The sequence below is a fragment of the Bubalus kerabau genome, chromosome 3 (genome assembly GCF_029407905.1).
Source record: "Bubalus kerabau isolate K-KA32 ecotype Philippines breed swamp buffalo chromosome 3, PCC_UOA_SB_1v2, whole genome shotgun sequence".
NCBI classification, from domain to species: domain Eukaryota; kingdom Metazoa; phylum Chordata; class Mammalia; order Artiodactyla; family Bovidae; genus Bubalus; species Bubalus kerabau.
In genome coordinates, this window is record NC_073626.1 from 90,225,037 (window position 1) to 90,243,551 (window position 18,515).

The 18,515-nt window shown below is 37.7% G+C and overlaps 1 protein-coding gene across 7 annotated transcripts in view; it reads right to left on the minus strand.

The window, feature by feature from the left end:
• MARCHF7 (membrane associated ring-CH-type finger 7) overlaps positions 1 to 18,515 on the minus strand; it is a 48,136-nt gene that overhangs the window by 7,731 nt on the left and 21,890 nt on the right. For 5 of the 7 annotated variants that reach the window (XM_055572458.1, XM_055572461.1, XM_055572457.1 and 2 more), the window contains exons 3-7: positions 14,997 to 15,186; positions 13,271 to 13,423; positions 10,546 to 11,653; positions 7,308 to 7,477; positions 241 to 350 (exon numbers count right to left, since the gene is read on the minus strand). In XM_055572458.1, the coding sequence (XP_055428433.1) occupies positions 241 to 350; positions 7,308 to 7,477; positions 10,546 to 11,653; positions 13,271 to 13,423; positions 14,997 to 15,186 (1,731 nt within the window). Of the gene's footprint in view, positions 1 to 217; positions 351 to 7,307; positions 7,478 to 10,545; positions 11,654 to 13,270; positions 13,424 to 14,996; positions 15,187 to 18,515 lie in introns of all 7 variants that reach the window. The other 2 variants (XR_008711900.1, XR_008711899.1) reach the window with 1 other exon arrangement.

The following is an 18,515-nucleotide window of genomic DNA, read 5'->3' on the forward strand; positions in this document are numbered from 1 at the left end:
GGTTTATTTAGGGACTATATAATACATTTTACCTTAATAATTTAAAACCTGTGACTTGCTTTTTTTGCCCTTCATTTTCAAAACTTATAGGAAAGTAAAGAAAAATTATACTTAATGCAGTAAAAGAAAATTACGTTACTATTTTAATGTAGGTTTTCAGATCATGATTTAATCTTTTCTTCAAGAGTTGTCCTTTAAGCACAGAATAGACACTTACCAAATTAGGCAAAATATACTAACTTGTTCATTTGCACGAGCTCTATGTAGTTCATGAATATCAAAATCCTCCAGGTTAAGCTGCAACTTCTCTTTACAGAGTTCACAGGTGGTTACAGCCTCTAGTGAAGAACCTGGTTAAAAAAAAAAAAACAAACACACAAATAAAGATTAATTTGGCTGTCTCCACAAAACATTTTTCCTTGTGGGTTTTAAGCTTAGAATATAGAAAACTAAAAGGAAGGGAGGAAGAGACTGCAGGGAGAATGTACAACTACCATAAACCAGTAACGTCTCCTAAAATAGCAATTAGTAACACCCGACACGCATGTCCTATTCTTGTGGTACCTAAGCCTCCACCTTGTGTTTATTTTCCCATCCCAGATACTCATATATTTTGATGTGGGATGCTGACAATGGAATATTATCTGTACTTCCTACTTCCTCTTTAAGTACTTTGATAAGATGCCATAAAAGTTGAGTTCAGTTCAGTCACTCAGTTGTGTCTGACTCCTTGCGACCCTATGGACTACAGCACGCCAGGCTTCCCTGTCCACCACCAACTCCCGGAGCTTGCTCAAACTCACGTCCATTGAGTCGGTGATGCCACCCAACCATTTCATCCTCTGTCGTCCCCTTCTTTTCCTGCTTTCAATCTTTCCCAGCATCAGGGTCTTTTTCAAGGAGTCAGTTCTTTGCATCAGGTGCCCAAAGTACTGGAATTTCACCTTCAGCATCAATCCTTCCAATGAATATTCAGGACTGATTTCCTTTGGGATGAACTGGTTGGATCTCCTTGCAATCCAAGGGACTCTCGAGAATCTTTCCCAACACCACAGTTCAAAAGCATCAATTTTTTGGCACTCAGATTTCTTTATATCTAACTCTCACTTCCATACATGATTACTGGGAAAATCATAGTTTTGACTAGATGGACCTTTGTTGGTACAGTAATGTTTCTGCTTTCTAATATGCTGTCTAGGCTGGTCATCACTTTCTTCTAAGAAAAGATAGTCTGTCACTGTTTCCATTGTTTCCTCCTCTATTTGCCATGAAATGATGGGACCGGATGCCATAAAAACATGGTATCTAAAACAACTAGTTACATAGACCTAGGCCAGTATCTTTGATGTGATAACGTATACTAAGACTGTCTGTGGTCTAAGAAATGTGTCTTCCCTATAACACAGGAGGCAAAGAAAGGGACCCACTCTTCTTCAGATAAAAACAGCTCCCCTCGGCCATAAAACAAAAGTCCTGATACGTGGTACAACTGCTAAGTAAAATAAGACATAGATAAGATACAAAAAGCCCCCAAATATTATATGATTTCATTTATATGAAATATGTAGAATAAGCAAATTCAGAGAGAAAGTAGATCAGAATTTACCAGGTGCTTGGGAAGAGGGTGAGAAGGGTGTTAGTGCCTAATAGATATAGAATTTCTGTTTTGGATGACTTAATAAAAGTTTTGTAAATAAATAGTGGTGATGCTTACACAACATTCTAAATCTACTTAATGCCACTGAATTATACACTAAATAATGGTTAAAAGGGTAAATTTCATGTTATATATTTGTTTTACCATAATTAAATACAATTCCTTCTGTCCTATATGCACTCAACATTTGGTTACTCCTAAGCTTCTGGCTCTAATTAAGTACCAGTCTTGTTTAATTAAACATATTGCCATTTTCCTCCTTGTTAAACAGGGCTTTAAAATGAAAAACTGTCCTAAAAACTAGAATAAGTCATATGCATAATAAGGTAAAGATTTAGATTCAATTTAAGTTGAGTGCTTGTTATGTGCCAAAAAAATATTAGAAGTTCTAGACATTAAGAAAGAAAGTAGTCATGCCTGTCTTGAAGAGCTCATAAACTCTTAGAATTAGTGTTATTTAATAACAATGTTAATAATAAAAATTTAGCATAAAGTCTAAGACAACAGTTGTAGTAACTTACATGCATTTTCTAAAAACAGCTGAAAGGAAAATGAATGAATGCTATTTTGAGGTAGTAACATGTCTATGTCGCCTCAAGATAGGCTGGAGTGAACTGCAAAAGACATTTCTATTTATCAAGTATGTGAATAATATCGATTTGCTTTTTAGAAGTCAAGCATACTTGAAAGTGTTGAAATTAAAATGCATTCATAATATTTTCTTAATCTTTAAAAATATATTACTGAAATATACTACACTCAAGATGGAGAATATAAAAAATGTGACACTTCAGAAGGTTTTCTCTTATTAAGACATTTATTCTTTGAGTCAGAAGCAGGAAAAGTATAATGATCATAAAATATGGACACTGGATGCAATTTAATAATGGCCTTTCACATTTTAAGGCTTCATGTTTCTCTTATATGGAACAAGTAACATAGAGAAGTTGTTCAAAAAGGCCGTATGCAGCTTGGAGGAACCAGTTATCCTTGAAATCTTTAATCCAGGACCCCTCATTTAATCCAGGACACCCCTCAGGTGTCCTTCATATCCCACCTCATTCAGTAGGCCCTGCCTACATTTGCCTAAGCTTATATTAAACTTATTCTATTCATCTTTGAACATCCTCAGAGTTTTTAACAGTCTATATATAGCAGCTGCTTAAATGTTTAAACAAATCTCTATCAGAATGAATCATCTACCAGATGAGGTCTTCAAGTAAATATGAGAAAGCCTTGTGAAAACTTAACAGGAAGGTTCAGTTCTTGAGATCTTAACATTCATCACCATGAATACTTATCATTACCTTTAAAACCTATTTAATTACGTACTGTGAGCCCAATCCTGTGAGAAACTATTCATAAACATCATCTCACTTGATCTTAACAACAAACTATTCCTCAATCTGACTCTTGATGGAACTGAGGCCCAGCCCCAGACCTACTTAACATTCAAGAATGTTTAGAAATTGGATTTAAGGAATCTCTGTTTTTAAAACATAGATGGGTAATTCTGATCAGCAACCAGAATTGAGAACCCAAGTTAAGAGACTTACTCAAAATCCTATAGTTAAGTGTTGGGGAGTCATTATTCCAACCTAAAGCAAGTCTAACTCTCAAAAGCCAATGTTCTTAAATAATATATTGTATTACCTGTTTTCCTACCTATACAATACTAACAATCCAATTGCAAATATAATAGAAGGTGAGTCAAGGTGTTTTTCATTCTGGTAATAGCTAACATTTCTGGGCCCTTGCTAAGTGTCAAGAACCATGCTGAACATTCATTTAAACTTATAACACCCCAGGGCAGTGCCTAATAAAGTACACAAGGCTTTCATAACACCACACAGTCAAAAAGAGGCTGCTACAGGTAAGACTGGCCCATCCCACAGGTTTGGGATCACGTTAGTTTAGAAAAAAAGATAACCCCCTACCCCAATGAGGCCTTTGCCATCTTGCTGCAGGAAGAAAAGTTTTCCGCTAGCCTCATCATATCCAGTTTGAACACATTTATCAAATTCCAACAGATCATTAACACTGAAATTAATACCATCATACTTCACAACCTATTTTTCTGTCACCCAACTATCATCATCAGACCATCACTGCCACACAAGTATGTCCATTTATTACTATGATCTAATTTCCCACCCTACTAGTCCTCCTAGGAGGACCTATTTCACTAGGTCCTCCTGGTACTCATTGCTAAACACAGGTAAATTCTTCTCAACCAATTTCCTTTATGAATCACCTGTTCAACTTCAAGACTGAACCACAGGGCCTCACAGACTGATAAAATATTCTTCTGCAATCACTTCCTCCCAACAACCGTTTGCACCTCAGGACTAAGAAACAGGGATAGATGTCCTCGATACCTATTGCTGTTTTGAAACTCAAAGTTCCTCCTCATTCATTAATGACTTTCAGTTCAGTTCAGTTCAGTCACTCAGTCGTGTCCGACTCTTTGCGACCCCATGAATTGCAGCACGTCAGGCCTCCCTGTCCATCACCAACTCCTGGAGTTCACTCAGACTCACGTCCATCGAGTCAGTGATGCCATGCAGCCATCTCATCCTCTGTTGTCCCCTTCTCCTCCTGCCCCCAATCCCTCCCAGCATCACAGTCTTTTCCAATGAGTCAACTCTCCACATGAGGTGGCCAAAGTACTAGAGTTTCAGCTTTAGCATCATTCCTTCCAAAGAAATCCCAGGGCTGATCTCCTTCAGAATGGACTGGTTGCATCTCCTTGCAGTCCAAGGGACTCTCAAGAGTCTTCTCCAACACTACAGTTCAAAAGCATCAATTCTTCGGCGCTCAGCCTACTTCACAGTCCAACTCTCACATCCATACATGACCATAGGAAAAACCATAGGCTTGACTAGACGGACCTTTGTTGGCAAAGTAGCACCTATCTTCTTTACACAACTTATTTCTTGGTTATTTCCACATCTACAAAGACCATAATTGATTCTGACTTCCTCAACATCCTTGCTTCCAATATTACCTGTCCCCACCTCAGCCACCCACTTTATGGTCATTAACCTTGACCTCGTCATTGCACTTTACAGCACTACTCCTAAAATCTGTGTGTTAAGCATCTCTTCTGTATACCTACAATCTTTTACTATTCTAGCTCACCTACTCTGGCAATTATCTTCAATGTCAATGAGATTCAAAAAACACAGATCCGACTTCTCACTATCTACTTCCTAATGTCCTTACTCCCTCTTTCTTGTCTAATTTCTAGGCTCACTACAACCACATCCAACTTTAACTCCCTTCATCATTTTTTGCCTGTCAAAGGTCTCAACCCCACTGAACTCAAATCCTTGTCTGTATCCAAGCACCTGAAAATTGCTTCTTAAAAATGTACATGTATCCCAATCACACTTTTAAATCATATTCATAGCCACAGATTTTTATGGACACTAGTACTATCTGAAAACCCTGAAAACATTTTAGAATGTTCTTTTCCTCACATACGAAAATTTCTTAACCCATCCCCTCCATCAGCTAAAGACCCTTATTAAGAAAACAGAGGCAATTATATGGGAATTTAAGCACCTTCTCACCAAAGCAACACACTTTGGTTAGAAATAGTCCATATCTACACTACCAGGTACCCTTTTCCTATTAAAAACTACCTATTCGACCTGTACTCTGGATCCCATCTTCCCCTTCTCTTTTCATCCATTTTTCTCTTCACAGTATCTCTTGTTAAAATAAAAACATGTCCTCAAATTTTCTACCTTGAAAACAAAAAACAAAAACATGTACCATGACCAGGTGGTAGAAAACTCTCCAGTTTCTACCCTGTATCTCCAATTATCCTGACAGTAAAGTTTATTGTAAGAGGGGGTCTGTCTGTGTTGCTGCTTCCCTAGTCTTAGCCCAATTTAGTAATACAATGACACCTCACCTCATCCACTTTGCCCAGCAATAAAGTCACCAAGGACATCCATGCTGCCAAATTCCAGCTGTCATTTCCTTGTTCTTATCTTTCTGTTCTGACTTCTTTGTGGTACCTGACAGGGTTGATTACATCCTCTTAGAACATGTTCTTCTTTTGACTTGCACAACACTACATTTTCTGTTTTCTTTGTACCAGACTAAGGATGCTCCTCAAATCTTCTCTGTTCCCACTAAATGTGTGGATGCTTCAGAGCTCTGTTTCGGGTTCATTTTTTTGGTATCTGCCCTTGTGCTAGTGACATTGAATCTCAAAGCTTAAAATACTATTTATGTGCTCATGATTCCCAAAACTGCAATTTTCAGCACTGAAACCCTTGAAACATCATGCTTGTCTTGCTAACTGCCCAGATGACATTTCCATATCATTATCTAATAAACAGTTCATATATAATTATTTCCAAAACAGAACTCTTGGCTTCCTTTCCCAAATTTACACTTTTCTCAGTCTTCTTTATTTTAGTAAATGGTCCCATGATCTACTTAGTAGATCAAGGCAAAACCAGTTACTTCTCTAATTGTTCTTCTTCACTCCACCACATCCAATCCATTTGCAAGTCCCATAGAATCTACTTCTAAAACATACTGGAGTCATCTATTTCTACCACCACCACCACTACCTCTAATACAATATATTCCTAGTTGGTCACAATGGCTCCCTGCTTTCACTCTTGTCCCAATAAAATCCACTCTTCACAGAGCAGCCAAAATAGAAATAAGATCATTTCACTCCCCTGACCTTCAGTGGCTTCGTATAACACTTATAAAAATCTAAGCTTCTGACATTAGCTTTCAAAGTCCTAAATGAGCAAGCCTTTGCTCATCTCTCGCATCTCAACTTATCACCCCTGTCCTTTCCCACAAGTTACAGCCACACTGGGCCTTCATTCAGTTCCTCAAACACACCTAAGCCATTCCCACCTTAAAGGCTCTGTGCCAGTTATTCCATGTGTTGGAATGCTCTTCCTCTCATTCTAGAATAGCTAGCTCCTCTTTGTTCAAGTTTAAAATGCTCTCATCTCAACAAGATTGGAGAAGGAAATGGCAACCCACTCCAGTGTTCTTGGCTGGAGAATCCCAGGGACGGCAGAGTCTGGTGGGCTGCCGTCTTTGGGGTCACACAGGGTTGGACACGACTGAAGTGACTTAGTAGCAGCAGCATCTCAACAAGGCATTCCTTTAACACCTAATACCACCACCATGGGAGAAAGTTGCCTTGTCTGACTTGTTCTCTATATCCCGTATCTAGAACGATGCCTGGCTCCATAACAGCACTTAATAAATAACGACTCCCTATAGTAATCCTACTGCTGCATAATAACATTAGAGAAAATAAATCTTTCTCAAGGACACATAGCTGCTAAATAGTAACCGTATTTCTTTGATTCAAAAGCATCTTACATGATATAAGGGTCACCAGCAATAACAAATCACAGTTAATTATACACATATGGAAGTAAACAGATTATTCAGTAAATGAAATACAACACTACCATACATTAAATTTATGAAGCAAAACTAATGCTCTTTAATGCTTTTGCTTCAAAAAATGATTGGCACTTTTGTTAAGAGTATAAACTTGAATAAATTATAATCAGAATTGTTACTAAAATCCATACATGCATGCATTTCTTAGAAAAAACTGTGAAAACTTAATACACAAAGGGGTAAATCTTACCAGAGTTAATTTTGGCCTGTAACCATTTCTTCATACACTCTTGGTGGACATACTGTAAACTTCCGGTGCACTTGCATGGCTCTATCAGCAAGTTAGAGGATGATGCAGCTGCCATCTGACAAATTCTACATAAATCACCTTCTTCTTCTTCAGAGTCCTCTAAAAGGAGACTGGAAAAGACAGTATATTTCCTAAACAGAGCTATCAAAACTCATCCTGGTTGGTCATTTCTAGTCATACATTAATTCCAAAATATATCATGGTCTCTCTGGGTAGAAAAAAGGCAAACAATAACAATAATAAATAGCAACTACAGGAAAAATACTTTCAACAAGAGTAAAAAATGTAATATTTTAAAAGAAATCAAATAGGCTACCCTATTACTTATCTTCAAACAATTTAAAGTAATTCTGTCCTTGGTACCACAGCTTAAGTTCCACAGCTTTCATAATTTATAAGTTTCATTAAGATTTTAATTTCTGCAATATCACAGATTACTTCAATTCCAGGAGTATAAAGATAATGTACATATATACCCATTACTTTTGTCCCCTCAAAACTTTAAGACAACTTTGATGAATTAAACATTGACTTATGATTTTTCAATTTACATGTTGTTAGAACCATGTTATGGAGAAGGAAATGGCAACCCACTCCAGTACTCTTGCCTGGAAAATCCCATGGATGGAGGAGCCTAGGAGGCTACAGTTCATGGGGTTGCAAAGAGTCGGACACGACTGAATGACTTCACCTCACCTCAGAACCACGTTATGTTTAAACTGATAAAGTTTTGTATTAAATCATAATAAAATCAAAACAACAGATTTTAAAATTCCTCATTTTCCCCACCCCTAGTAATGTTAGTAAATCATTCTCATTTCTGTAAGGTTAGGATTTTCAAGTGTGGAGTAGTTCCCATTAACCCACATCCTCTATTTCACAGGCCAACATGTACTGCTTATTTAAATGCAGAAATGATCAGTATAGAACAAGTAATTTTTTTGGTTAAAATCTCTCACCTTAGTCCACTGCTGACACAAAAAAGGTACTCAATAAATTGATGATACAGAATACTAAACATTAACTGAAATACAACCTGGATTATATTATATGGGTTTCATATGAGTTTAGCAAAAGATTTGTGGAAAGAGAAACAGATGTACTTTGAGGTGACTTCCATACCTAGGCTTAACCAGAGATACAACCTCAAGTATTAATCTTTGTTTTTTCTAAACAGTTATTATTTATTTTTGGCTGAGTCTTTGTTGCTGCATGGGCTTTTCTCTAGTTGCCGTGAAAGGGAGCTACTCTCTAGCTGTGGTGTGCAGACTTCTCCCTGAGGGGGCTTCTCTTGCTGCAGAGCACAGGGTCTGGGCGTGCAGACTCCAGTAGTTGCGGCTCCTGGACTCTAGAACACAGGCTCAGTAGTTGTGGCGAGTGGGCTTGGTTGCTCTGTGGCATGTGGGATTTTCCTGGACCAGGGATCCAATCTGTGTCTACTGCTCTGGCAGGCAGACTCTACCACTAAGCCACCAGGGAAGCCCCTCGAATGTTAATCTTTATGTTTTACCTTCAGATGTGACTTTCTTTGGCTCTGAGTTTTTACTCTGGGAGAGTCCATTTTTTTACACTTTTATTCATTTAATTGTAAAGTATATTATAATCCTCATGTATAAATGAAAAACATAATAAAGGAACACGCACATATAAACTCCATGTTAAAATACCCCAACAAATGTGCTTTTGAACTAGCTAACCAGACAGGGCAGTGCTGGCTTAACTGGTTACTCTTTGGAAATCAGTAAACTAATGCTTTGCCTACTTACACTACTGCACTCAAATTCATCTCACTTTGAGCATAAGAAATATAGTACTTACTATATTACTCAGCAGACTGTTCACAAATAGAGGCTGCTCCTGTAACATTAAACCTAACACTACCACAGCAGAATAAATTCTTCTCTATGAAAGGAGAAAAAGCAAATTTTAAGGGAATCTTTACTTGGTACAATTTGTTTTTTCTAAGGAAAAGTGGAAACATAGTCGTCTATGTTCACTATCTTAGAAAGCATATGAAGCTTCCTTTATTACCCAGAGTAAGATTTGAATTGTTTCTTGTTAAAAACAAAAAAGGATCTAAAGTGATAGTAACAACTATGCTCCCCAAGAATTTCATTACTGGGGCCTTTATGAATAAGAAAAAACAAAAACCAAAAACACCCAATGACCTTAGCATTACGTAAGTCTTTTCTTCTTACAAGTATATTTTATGTGCACTATCCTATCCTATTGGAGGAGGCAATGGCACCCCACTCCAGTACTCTTGCCTGGAAAATCCCATGGATGGAGGAGCCTGGTGGGCTGCAGTCCATGGGGTCGCCAAGAGTCGGACACGACTGAGCGACTTCACTTTGACTTTTCACTTTCATGCATTGGAGAAGGCAATGGCAACCCACTCCAGTGTTCTTGCCTAGAGAATCCCAGGGACGGGGGAGCCTGGTGGGCTGCCGTCTACGGGGTCGCATAGTCAGACACGACTGCAGCGACTTAGCAGCAGCAGCATCCTATCCTATTTCATCATAAAAGTAATACATGGAAAAACTAAGCAACAATATTAACACGACAAAATAATTAAGTTAGACCGAAAATCTCTGATCTTTCATCTTTCCCCAGAGATTTTTAAGCAATCTAGAGAAGATTTCATATGAATAAAAAATTCTAGGTTCTGAATTTAAATTGACATTTCTGTCAGTCACAGTAATTCAGCACACATTTAGACTTTAAAAAAATTTAAAAATCTGTGATTTTACCTCATCCCAAAAAAGATTCGAAATCAGAAATATAAATAAATGGTAAATAAATGATCTTATTAAAAGGTGAAACATTGTCTTGATACACATGACCACTTGGGTCAACTTACCAATTACATGTAGCACTAGCCTACCAAGACAAAGGGTAAGAGATTAAGGCCTTTTGTCTCCATACGTATCTGTGTCCAAAGCGGGTTAAAAACAACATTTAGATTATTTCCCGATGCAATTTACACCCCCAGTACCTACCTCTAGAATTAATTCTCATCCATTTTACCTCTGAGCAAGATACTAACATCTTACTGGATGTAAATTTTAAAGGAAGAAAATTTCAGATATCACTCTTATGAGAAACCATTTTAGAAACAAGCAGTTCTTTCTCTAATCTGTTACTGCTTTACAGGCTTAAGACATGGATTCAAACTTACCTCTCTTTTATTTTCTGTAGTCTTTCTGGGTCTCTTGAAGGTACATTTTTAGTTTTATCATTTTTTCCATCAGATGAACTCCACCCTGAAGGAATAATATCTACAGTGATCATAACATTATCAGTCAAATTATTTCCAAGTGCTGGGGGCACTGCAAATCGAAATAAGGAACCAGGAAGGATCCCCGTTATCCCTGTACTTCGTCCGCTCCGAGTTGAATCTGAGGGGGAGTCACCTGTACCAACACTGCTCGGTGCTGCAGATGCCTGTGGTCTGTTGGCACCAGCCCCAAGGGGCTCACTCTGTGCTTCAAGGTGAACCACTTCATTTGATTCTCTTCTAAAAAGATGATGAGATCTAGATGGTATATCAGAGGTAGATATCCTTGAAGATTCATCTCGTCCCTCTCGCCTCCTTCTAGAGAACAAAGGTGTGCATCTATTTCTAAGTGAGGAAGATAACCATGGTCCTGTATTTCTGCCTTCAGATTCTTGGCTAAAATTTTGGGAATCTGGCTCAGAGTTATGATTTTGGCTAAGAGATGACAAACCCCATCTTCGCCGAAGAAATCTAAATCCCTGAGAAGCTTCGGATGCCCTATTATCAGGAATATCAGAGGCTGATGCTGCATTACCACGAGACTGAGAACCTGTCAAGATTCTTGGAGAAACATAAGAATTTTCAGAACTCAATGACCTTGTATTCAAGGAGTCTTGATTAGACCTTCGTGAAAAAAAAGTAGATGACATACTAGAAGCTATACGTGACAGCAATCTCCTTGTTGTGCGTCTACCTTCGTTGTCAGAAGATTCTTGAAATGATCTGTGAGATGAGTTAATCCTATCTGAACTGCCTATAGTTGAGGTTTCACCTCTATTTGAAGTATAAGAAAATCCAGGCTGCATACTGCTTTGGGGAGATTCTAATTCTCTTGGAGAAAAATTTGATCTTAAAGAATTTCTACCAGAGTCCCTAGAACATGGTATGGTTTGATGTTCAGAAGGCATTTGGTGGTTAGTAGATGATGCACTCAATTGTAAAGTGCTCAATGAGTTCTCTTTTGGTCTTGCTCCTTGTGAATATGAAGAAGGAACTCTGTCTTGAACATCTATTTTTTAAAAAAGAAAAGATAACCAATTACATGAATTATCTGTGCATTATTAAATTTAAGTCTATTAACCACTAATTAATGCCAAAATTAACCCTTAGATTCAAACTGAACACTGGCATATTATAACTACACAGCCTAACTACTATTACAGAAAAAAAATTAACATATTTAACTATCTGTCTACACTTTTGGTAAAATCCAGTGCTGCTGAATAAAGTCATCATTACAAATTTTTAAAAATAGAAATGCATTATAGCTTTATAAGAGGCAAACATCAATCAACCAACACGGATAAAGGTATAACAGTTGAATTTATTGATCAAAAATTGATATGGGAGAAGAATACCTAACATCTAAATGGATAAGGAATTGTAAATGGGTCAAAAACTCAAAGTAAATGACTCATAACAAGTAAAAGCAAAATTCTCATAGGGAGATGGTGTTTTGGAAATTTTTCTTACTCTAATAAGTACAAAGTTATTTCATGTAAATATTATCATTCTTGTAATTTTATTGCAAACCATGCTAACAGTTCAAACTTTCTCCAATCTTTGGCCTCTTCTTTCAAGTTAACAACAGGGATTTTAATCCCTGATTACTCATCAACCATAACTATGTTAAAAAAAAAAAAAAAATACTGGCCCGGAACTCCTAGTCAGAATAGAGCTCTGGCATCTGCAACTTTAACAGTACATTGCTGATGATTCTAACCTTCAAGTGGAATGAGAAATACCACAGCATTCCTTTATAAAAAATATTCATCCATATACCTAGTTTAAGAACTAGATTGTTACTGTGCTAACACATGGTACCTCATGGAAGAATCAATGGGGACGAATCTATTCCATACACTTAGACTCCCCAAACCTAGAAGCTACTGACACTTTACTAAACCTCCTCCATCCAAAGTCAAGCAAATGAAAATACGCTTTCATTTGTCTTAAATCAAGCAACAAATTGCCCTAGTAAGGTCATTTAACAAATCTAGTTAAACCTTCCAATAGAAATGTATATTCTTCTTTGTAAATCAAATTCCACTTTTGTCTGCTATGACTGTCAACTTCAGTTAGTATCTTTTATCTTCAGTTATGTACTACTATTGTTTTATTTTTATTTTATTTTTTTAATTACACTTATTTTTTTCAGGTGGATTCACTGCATAATGGATAACTCATTGGACTTCTATTTTTTTAAATTTAGGCTTACACACACTGACAGAAACAGTGTGGGTTTTTATTTCAACTAAATGAAAACAAAAACAAATTCATGCTAAACTAAATGAATTCTAAATTATGTCTTAAAATGATGATTTCATGTTTTTCTTAATTCATAAGGCAAATTATATTGCAGCATATAAGAATTATCAAGTATATCTAAAACATATACATTCAGCAAAGTGGAAAAATTATAAGCAAACAGAATTTGGATACTTAAATTGGTTACAATTTTTACAGTAAAACAACAAAGTCCTAGAATATATATCAAGCTATCCTATATTCTAAATCTTCATAGTATTTATTTCATTTATTCCTCTGTACTGTGATTTTAATGATACAAAGAAGAAAATGTAACATTATTAGACAAATTATGCATAACAGTATAGCTTATACATACATGATGAAGTTGTGAAATCACCACTTCGGTGACTATAATCCGCAAGATTACTAATGGAGGAATCTGTTCTCCTCTCTCTCATCAAGTCAGTTCCAAATGATCCAAGTACCACTGATGAAGACCTGGGAACTTGACTATGCCTCCAAGTAGAATCTTAAAATAATTGAAGAAGTTTTAATTCAGAGAAAGCTTTCAAGGTTTCTGATGACAAATTTTCAATACTACACAGAGATAATTATGGCTTATTGGTGGTGCCAGTGGTAAAGAAACTGCCTGCCAGTGCAGGAGACTTAAGAGACGCGGGTTCGATCCCTGGGTCAGGAAGACCCCTGGAGGAGTGCATGGCAACCCACTCCAGTATTCTTGCCTCGAGAATCCCATGGACAGAGGAGCCTGGCGGGGTACAGTCTATGGGGTTGCAAAGAGTCGGACACAACTGAAGTGATGAGGCATGCATGCACACATAGGAATCTAGTTACATACTTGCAATGAAAAGCAAAATCCACTAATGAACTAATCACTCATAAAATTTATCTCCTACTCAAACACATTCTTCTCTAATACGAAAATCTACCCCTCATCTAGAATGCCAATGTCTCAGTCACTCCCTAAAATATCTGAATACACAATATACACATGATGTAAAAATGATTACAGCAAAAGTGATGAGAACAGCCAAAATCAAAGCCATCTTGAAAAGAAAGAGGTTATACTGCAAGTTACATTATTTTGTCGGAACTATTATTGCTGCCACACTTCGTTCATCCTTATGCTAAGAATTAATGTATCATTCCAATTATAATCTAAATTTTGTTAGATATAATTTCATTTAATAAGAAATTAAAAATTAAGTCTCAAAACTTACCCCCCTTTACTGTTTATCTTGAAATTCTGGGTCTTCCTCTCCTAGTCCTAAACTCCTTAAATAATTTCCCTTCATTAAGGGAAAAGGCCTGCAGTTATTATTATGCCTTCACAGAGCAGAAGAGAACAAAAGTGTCACTACATAATGATTATCTGTCTACAAAGTTAAGGTCAGTCTGCTCTTACCCATTACATTACTCTTAATATCTTTCAGATGGCCAGTGTCTTTCTCATGGCAGTTCTACCTAACAAAATAGAAAGGAATCGCTTATGCTAATTACTTTATGCCTAAATCTTTCATACCAGAGTGACTGACTGATTTGTCCAATGTCACACAATTAGAAGACTAGAATCATAGCATTCCAATTCCTTGTACAGAACTTCTAGAATACCACCAACTATTTTTCAACTAAAGAATCTCTACATTTTCTTAAAGTTAAGTGTCATATAGCACAATGTGTATTATTTACAAATATGCTAAGGAAACATTTTAAACATGTTATCTGTAAATCTGGCTTTCCTAGTAACAATTTAAAACTTTATCTCCTATAATAATGAGCAGAAGACAGGTCAGTTTTACAAACTTTGCTACTACAACATATCAGCTATTCTAATTAAATAAAATCCATTAATATCCCATTTGTGTAAGACATTTTTACCAAATTTGAACAAAAATCCAAGATGAAGAGTTAATTTCAGTTCCAGCACTAACCTAAGGTAAGATTTTGGAAGATCCACTCTTATTTCTGACTCAGTCTCACATGCAATCTACTTGTTTAAAACAGAACGGCTTGGGAAAAGGGCTTTTGTCCAAAATATATATACAGTGACTAGTATGTACATAAATTTAATTAATTATTACCTGATACTGCATTTAAACCATGGCCAACACTTCTTCCAGTTGAGGTAGACGTACAGTTTGTACAAGAAAGTTTAGGTCTTTTTGAATCATGATCCCGTTGCTGGTTTTGTGATCTTGAGCGTGCTCCCTGAGTTATCTCAGACTCACTACACCATGTAGGTTGAAATGGTGACGCAGCTGCTGATGCAGACTGTAAGTTAAAATGAAATTTTACAAAGGAACAAAACACTTGAAATTTTTAAATATTAAGCTGAAATATTAAATTTAATCTATAGTGTTCTAATGGAGAAGGCAATGGCAACCCCACTCCAGTACTGTTGCCTGGAAAATCCCATGAGCGGAGGAGCCTGGTAGGCTGCAGTCCATGGGGTTGCTAAAAGACTTCACTTTCACTTTCCACTTTCATGCACTGGAAAAGGAAATGACAACCCACTCCAGTGTTCTTGCCTGGAGAATCCCATGGACGGAAAAGCCTGGTAGGCTGCAGTCCATGGGGTCGCACAGAGTCCGACACAACTGAAGCGACTTAGCAGCAGCATAGTGTTCTAATAAATTGCCGAGGATCATTCATTCTTCACCAAGCACAAATTTTTCTACCATGTAGGTTCTATTGTCTTCTACCACTTGTTCCTTTACATGGTAACTTATTTTGCTAGACAGCCAATTTGATTTAGGTATGTCTTTTTTGTAACTGAATATATACACTAGGCTAGGAAACACTGAGGAGTAAAAATTTATATGTAATTATTTTGTTCTCCAGGTTTAATATTAACCCATTGATGAACCTTGTTTCTTCCTCTTATAGGTAGACAGAACACCAAGAAAGGCATTAAGTGTGAGTACTCTACTGTAAGAATAAGATTTTCAAGGAACCAAAAACACATCTGGATCTTATGCCCATTCTCAGGAAGTCATACAACACTACTGCTGCTGCTAAGTCGCTTCAGTCGTGTCTGACTCTGTGCGACCCCATAGACGGCGGCCCAACAGGCTCCCCCGTCCCTGGGATTCTCCAGGCAAGAACACTGGAGTGAAAAAAAAAGAAAATAACACTGGTGTGGGTTGCCATTTCCTTCTCCAATGCATGAAAGTGAAGTCGCTCAGTCGTGTTCAACTCTTAGCAACTCCATGGACTGCAGCCTACCAGGCTCCTCCATCCATGGGATTTTCCAGGCAAGAGTACTGGAGTGGGGTAAGTCATCCACAGAGACCCAATCAATGAACTGAATAGCACATGAGATGAAATTCATTAAATATTTCCAAATAAAACCATGTTATGAGCCACCATCATCTATCAGGGACTTAATCCTGCAGGCCAATGGTTTTAAGGCCTTTGAATTTCAAAGATCAAAAATACTTTTCAAGTTTTAATTTAAAATTTAGAAAGAACTTCTATTTCTGACCCGTAAATCTAAAATAGCAAGTATCACCTAACCTCATCCCCAATCTTTTTAAATGGGCATTTTATATGCTCCTAAAACATGAACACACTGGGCATAGCAAACACCCTTTGCTGATAACACAAGAGACAATTTTATACATGGACATCATCAAATGGTCAATATCAAAATCAGACTGATTATATTCTTTGTGGTCAAAGATGGAGAAGTTCTTGTACAGTAGCAAAAACAAGACTTGGAACAGACTGGCTCAGATCATTAGCTCCTTACTGCAAAATTCAGACTTAAATAAAGTAGGGAAAACCACTAGGCCAAGCCCATTCAGATATGATCTAAGTCAAATCCCTTATTATACAGTAGAGGTGACGAACAGATTCAGGGATTATATCTGGTAGACAGAAGGCCTGAAGAACTACGTACAGAGGTTTTAACAGTGTACAGGAGGCAGTGACCAAAACAATCCAAAAGGAAATGAAATGCAAGGCAAAGTGGTTGTCTGAGGAGGCTTTACAAATAGCTGAAGGTTCAAATTTCTCTACAATGCTGTCAACTCTTAGTACTGTCTCACTTGTTTTATTTTAGCCATTCTAGTGGGTATGAAGTGGTGTCTCATTAAGAGTGTACATTTGCATTTCTTAATGGCTAATGATGTTGAGCATCTATTCATGTGGTTCATTGGCCATTTATACATCTTCCGAAAAATGTCTGTTCAGTTGCTCTGCTCATTTTAAACTGAGTTGTTTTTTTGTTACAACCTAAAGATTCTTTATATAGTCTGGTTACAAGTTCCTTGTCTTATGGCATATGCTTCACAAATAACTTCTCCCATTTTATAAGTTGTCTTTTCACACTCTTCATGGCATTGCTATGGGCTTCCCTAGTAGCTCAGCTGGTAAAGAATCCATGCAATGCAGAAGCCGGTTAGATTCCTGGGTCAGGAAGATCCCCTGGAAAAGGGATAGGTTACCCAGTCCAGTACTCTAGGGTTTTCCTGGTGGCTCAGACAGTAAAGAATCTGCCTGCAATGTGGGAGAGCTGGGTTCAATCCCTGGGTTGGGAAGATGCCCTGGAAGAGGACATGGCAACCCAGTGCAGCATTCTTGCCTGGAGAATCCCCATGGGCCAAGGAGCCTGGTGGGCTGAGGTATACAACGGTGTCACAAAGACAGAGCTGAGCGACTAAGCAAACGGATATATGGCATTTCAGTTCAGTTCAGTCCAGTCCAGTCACTCAGTCATGTCCAACTCTTTGCGACCCCATGAACTGCAACAACCAGGCCTCCCAGTCCATCACCAACTCCTGGAGTCCACCCAAACTCAGGTCCATTGAGTCAGTGATGCCATACAATAATCTCATTCTCTGTCGTCCCTCTTTTCCTCCAGCCCTCAATCTTTCCCAGCATGAGAGTCTTTTCAAATGAGTCAGCTCTTTGCATCAGGTGGCCAAAGTATTGGAGTTTCAGCTTCAGCATCAGTCCTTCCAATGAACACCCAGGACTGATCTCCTTTTGATGGACTGGTTGGATCTCCTTGCAGTCCAAGGGACTCTCAAGAGTCTTCTCCAAAAGCACAGCTCAAAAGCATCAATTCTTTGGCGCTCAGCTTTCTTTATAGTCCAACTCTAACATCCATACATGACCACTGGAAAAACCATAGCCTTGACTAGATGAACCTTTGTTGACAAAGTAATGTCTCTGCTTTTTAATATGCTGTCTAGGTTTGTCATAACTTTCCTTCCAAGGAATAAGCATCTTTTAATTTCATGGCTGCAGTCACCATCTGCGGTGATTTTGGAGCTCAAAAAAAATAAAGTCAGCCACTGTTTACCCATCTATTTGCCATGAAGTGATGGGACCAGATGCCATGATCTTAGTTTTCTGAATGTTGAGTTTAAAGCCAACTTTTTCACTCTCCTCTTTCACTTTCATCAAGAGGCTCTTTAGTTCTTCTTCACTTTCTGCCGTAAGGGTGGTATCATCTGCATATCTGAGGTTATTGATATTTCTCCCGGCAATCTTGATTCCAGCTTGTGCTTCCTCCAGCCCAGCGTTTCTCATGATGTACTCTGCATATAAGATAAATAAGCAGGGTGACAATATACAGCCTTGACGTACTCCTT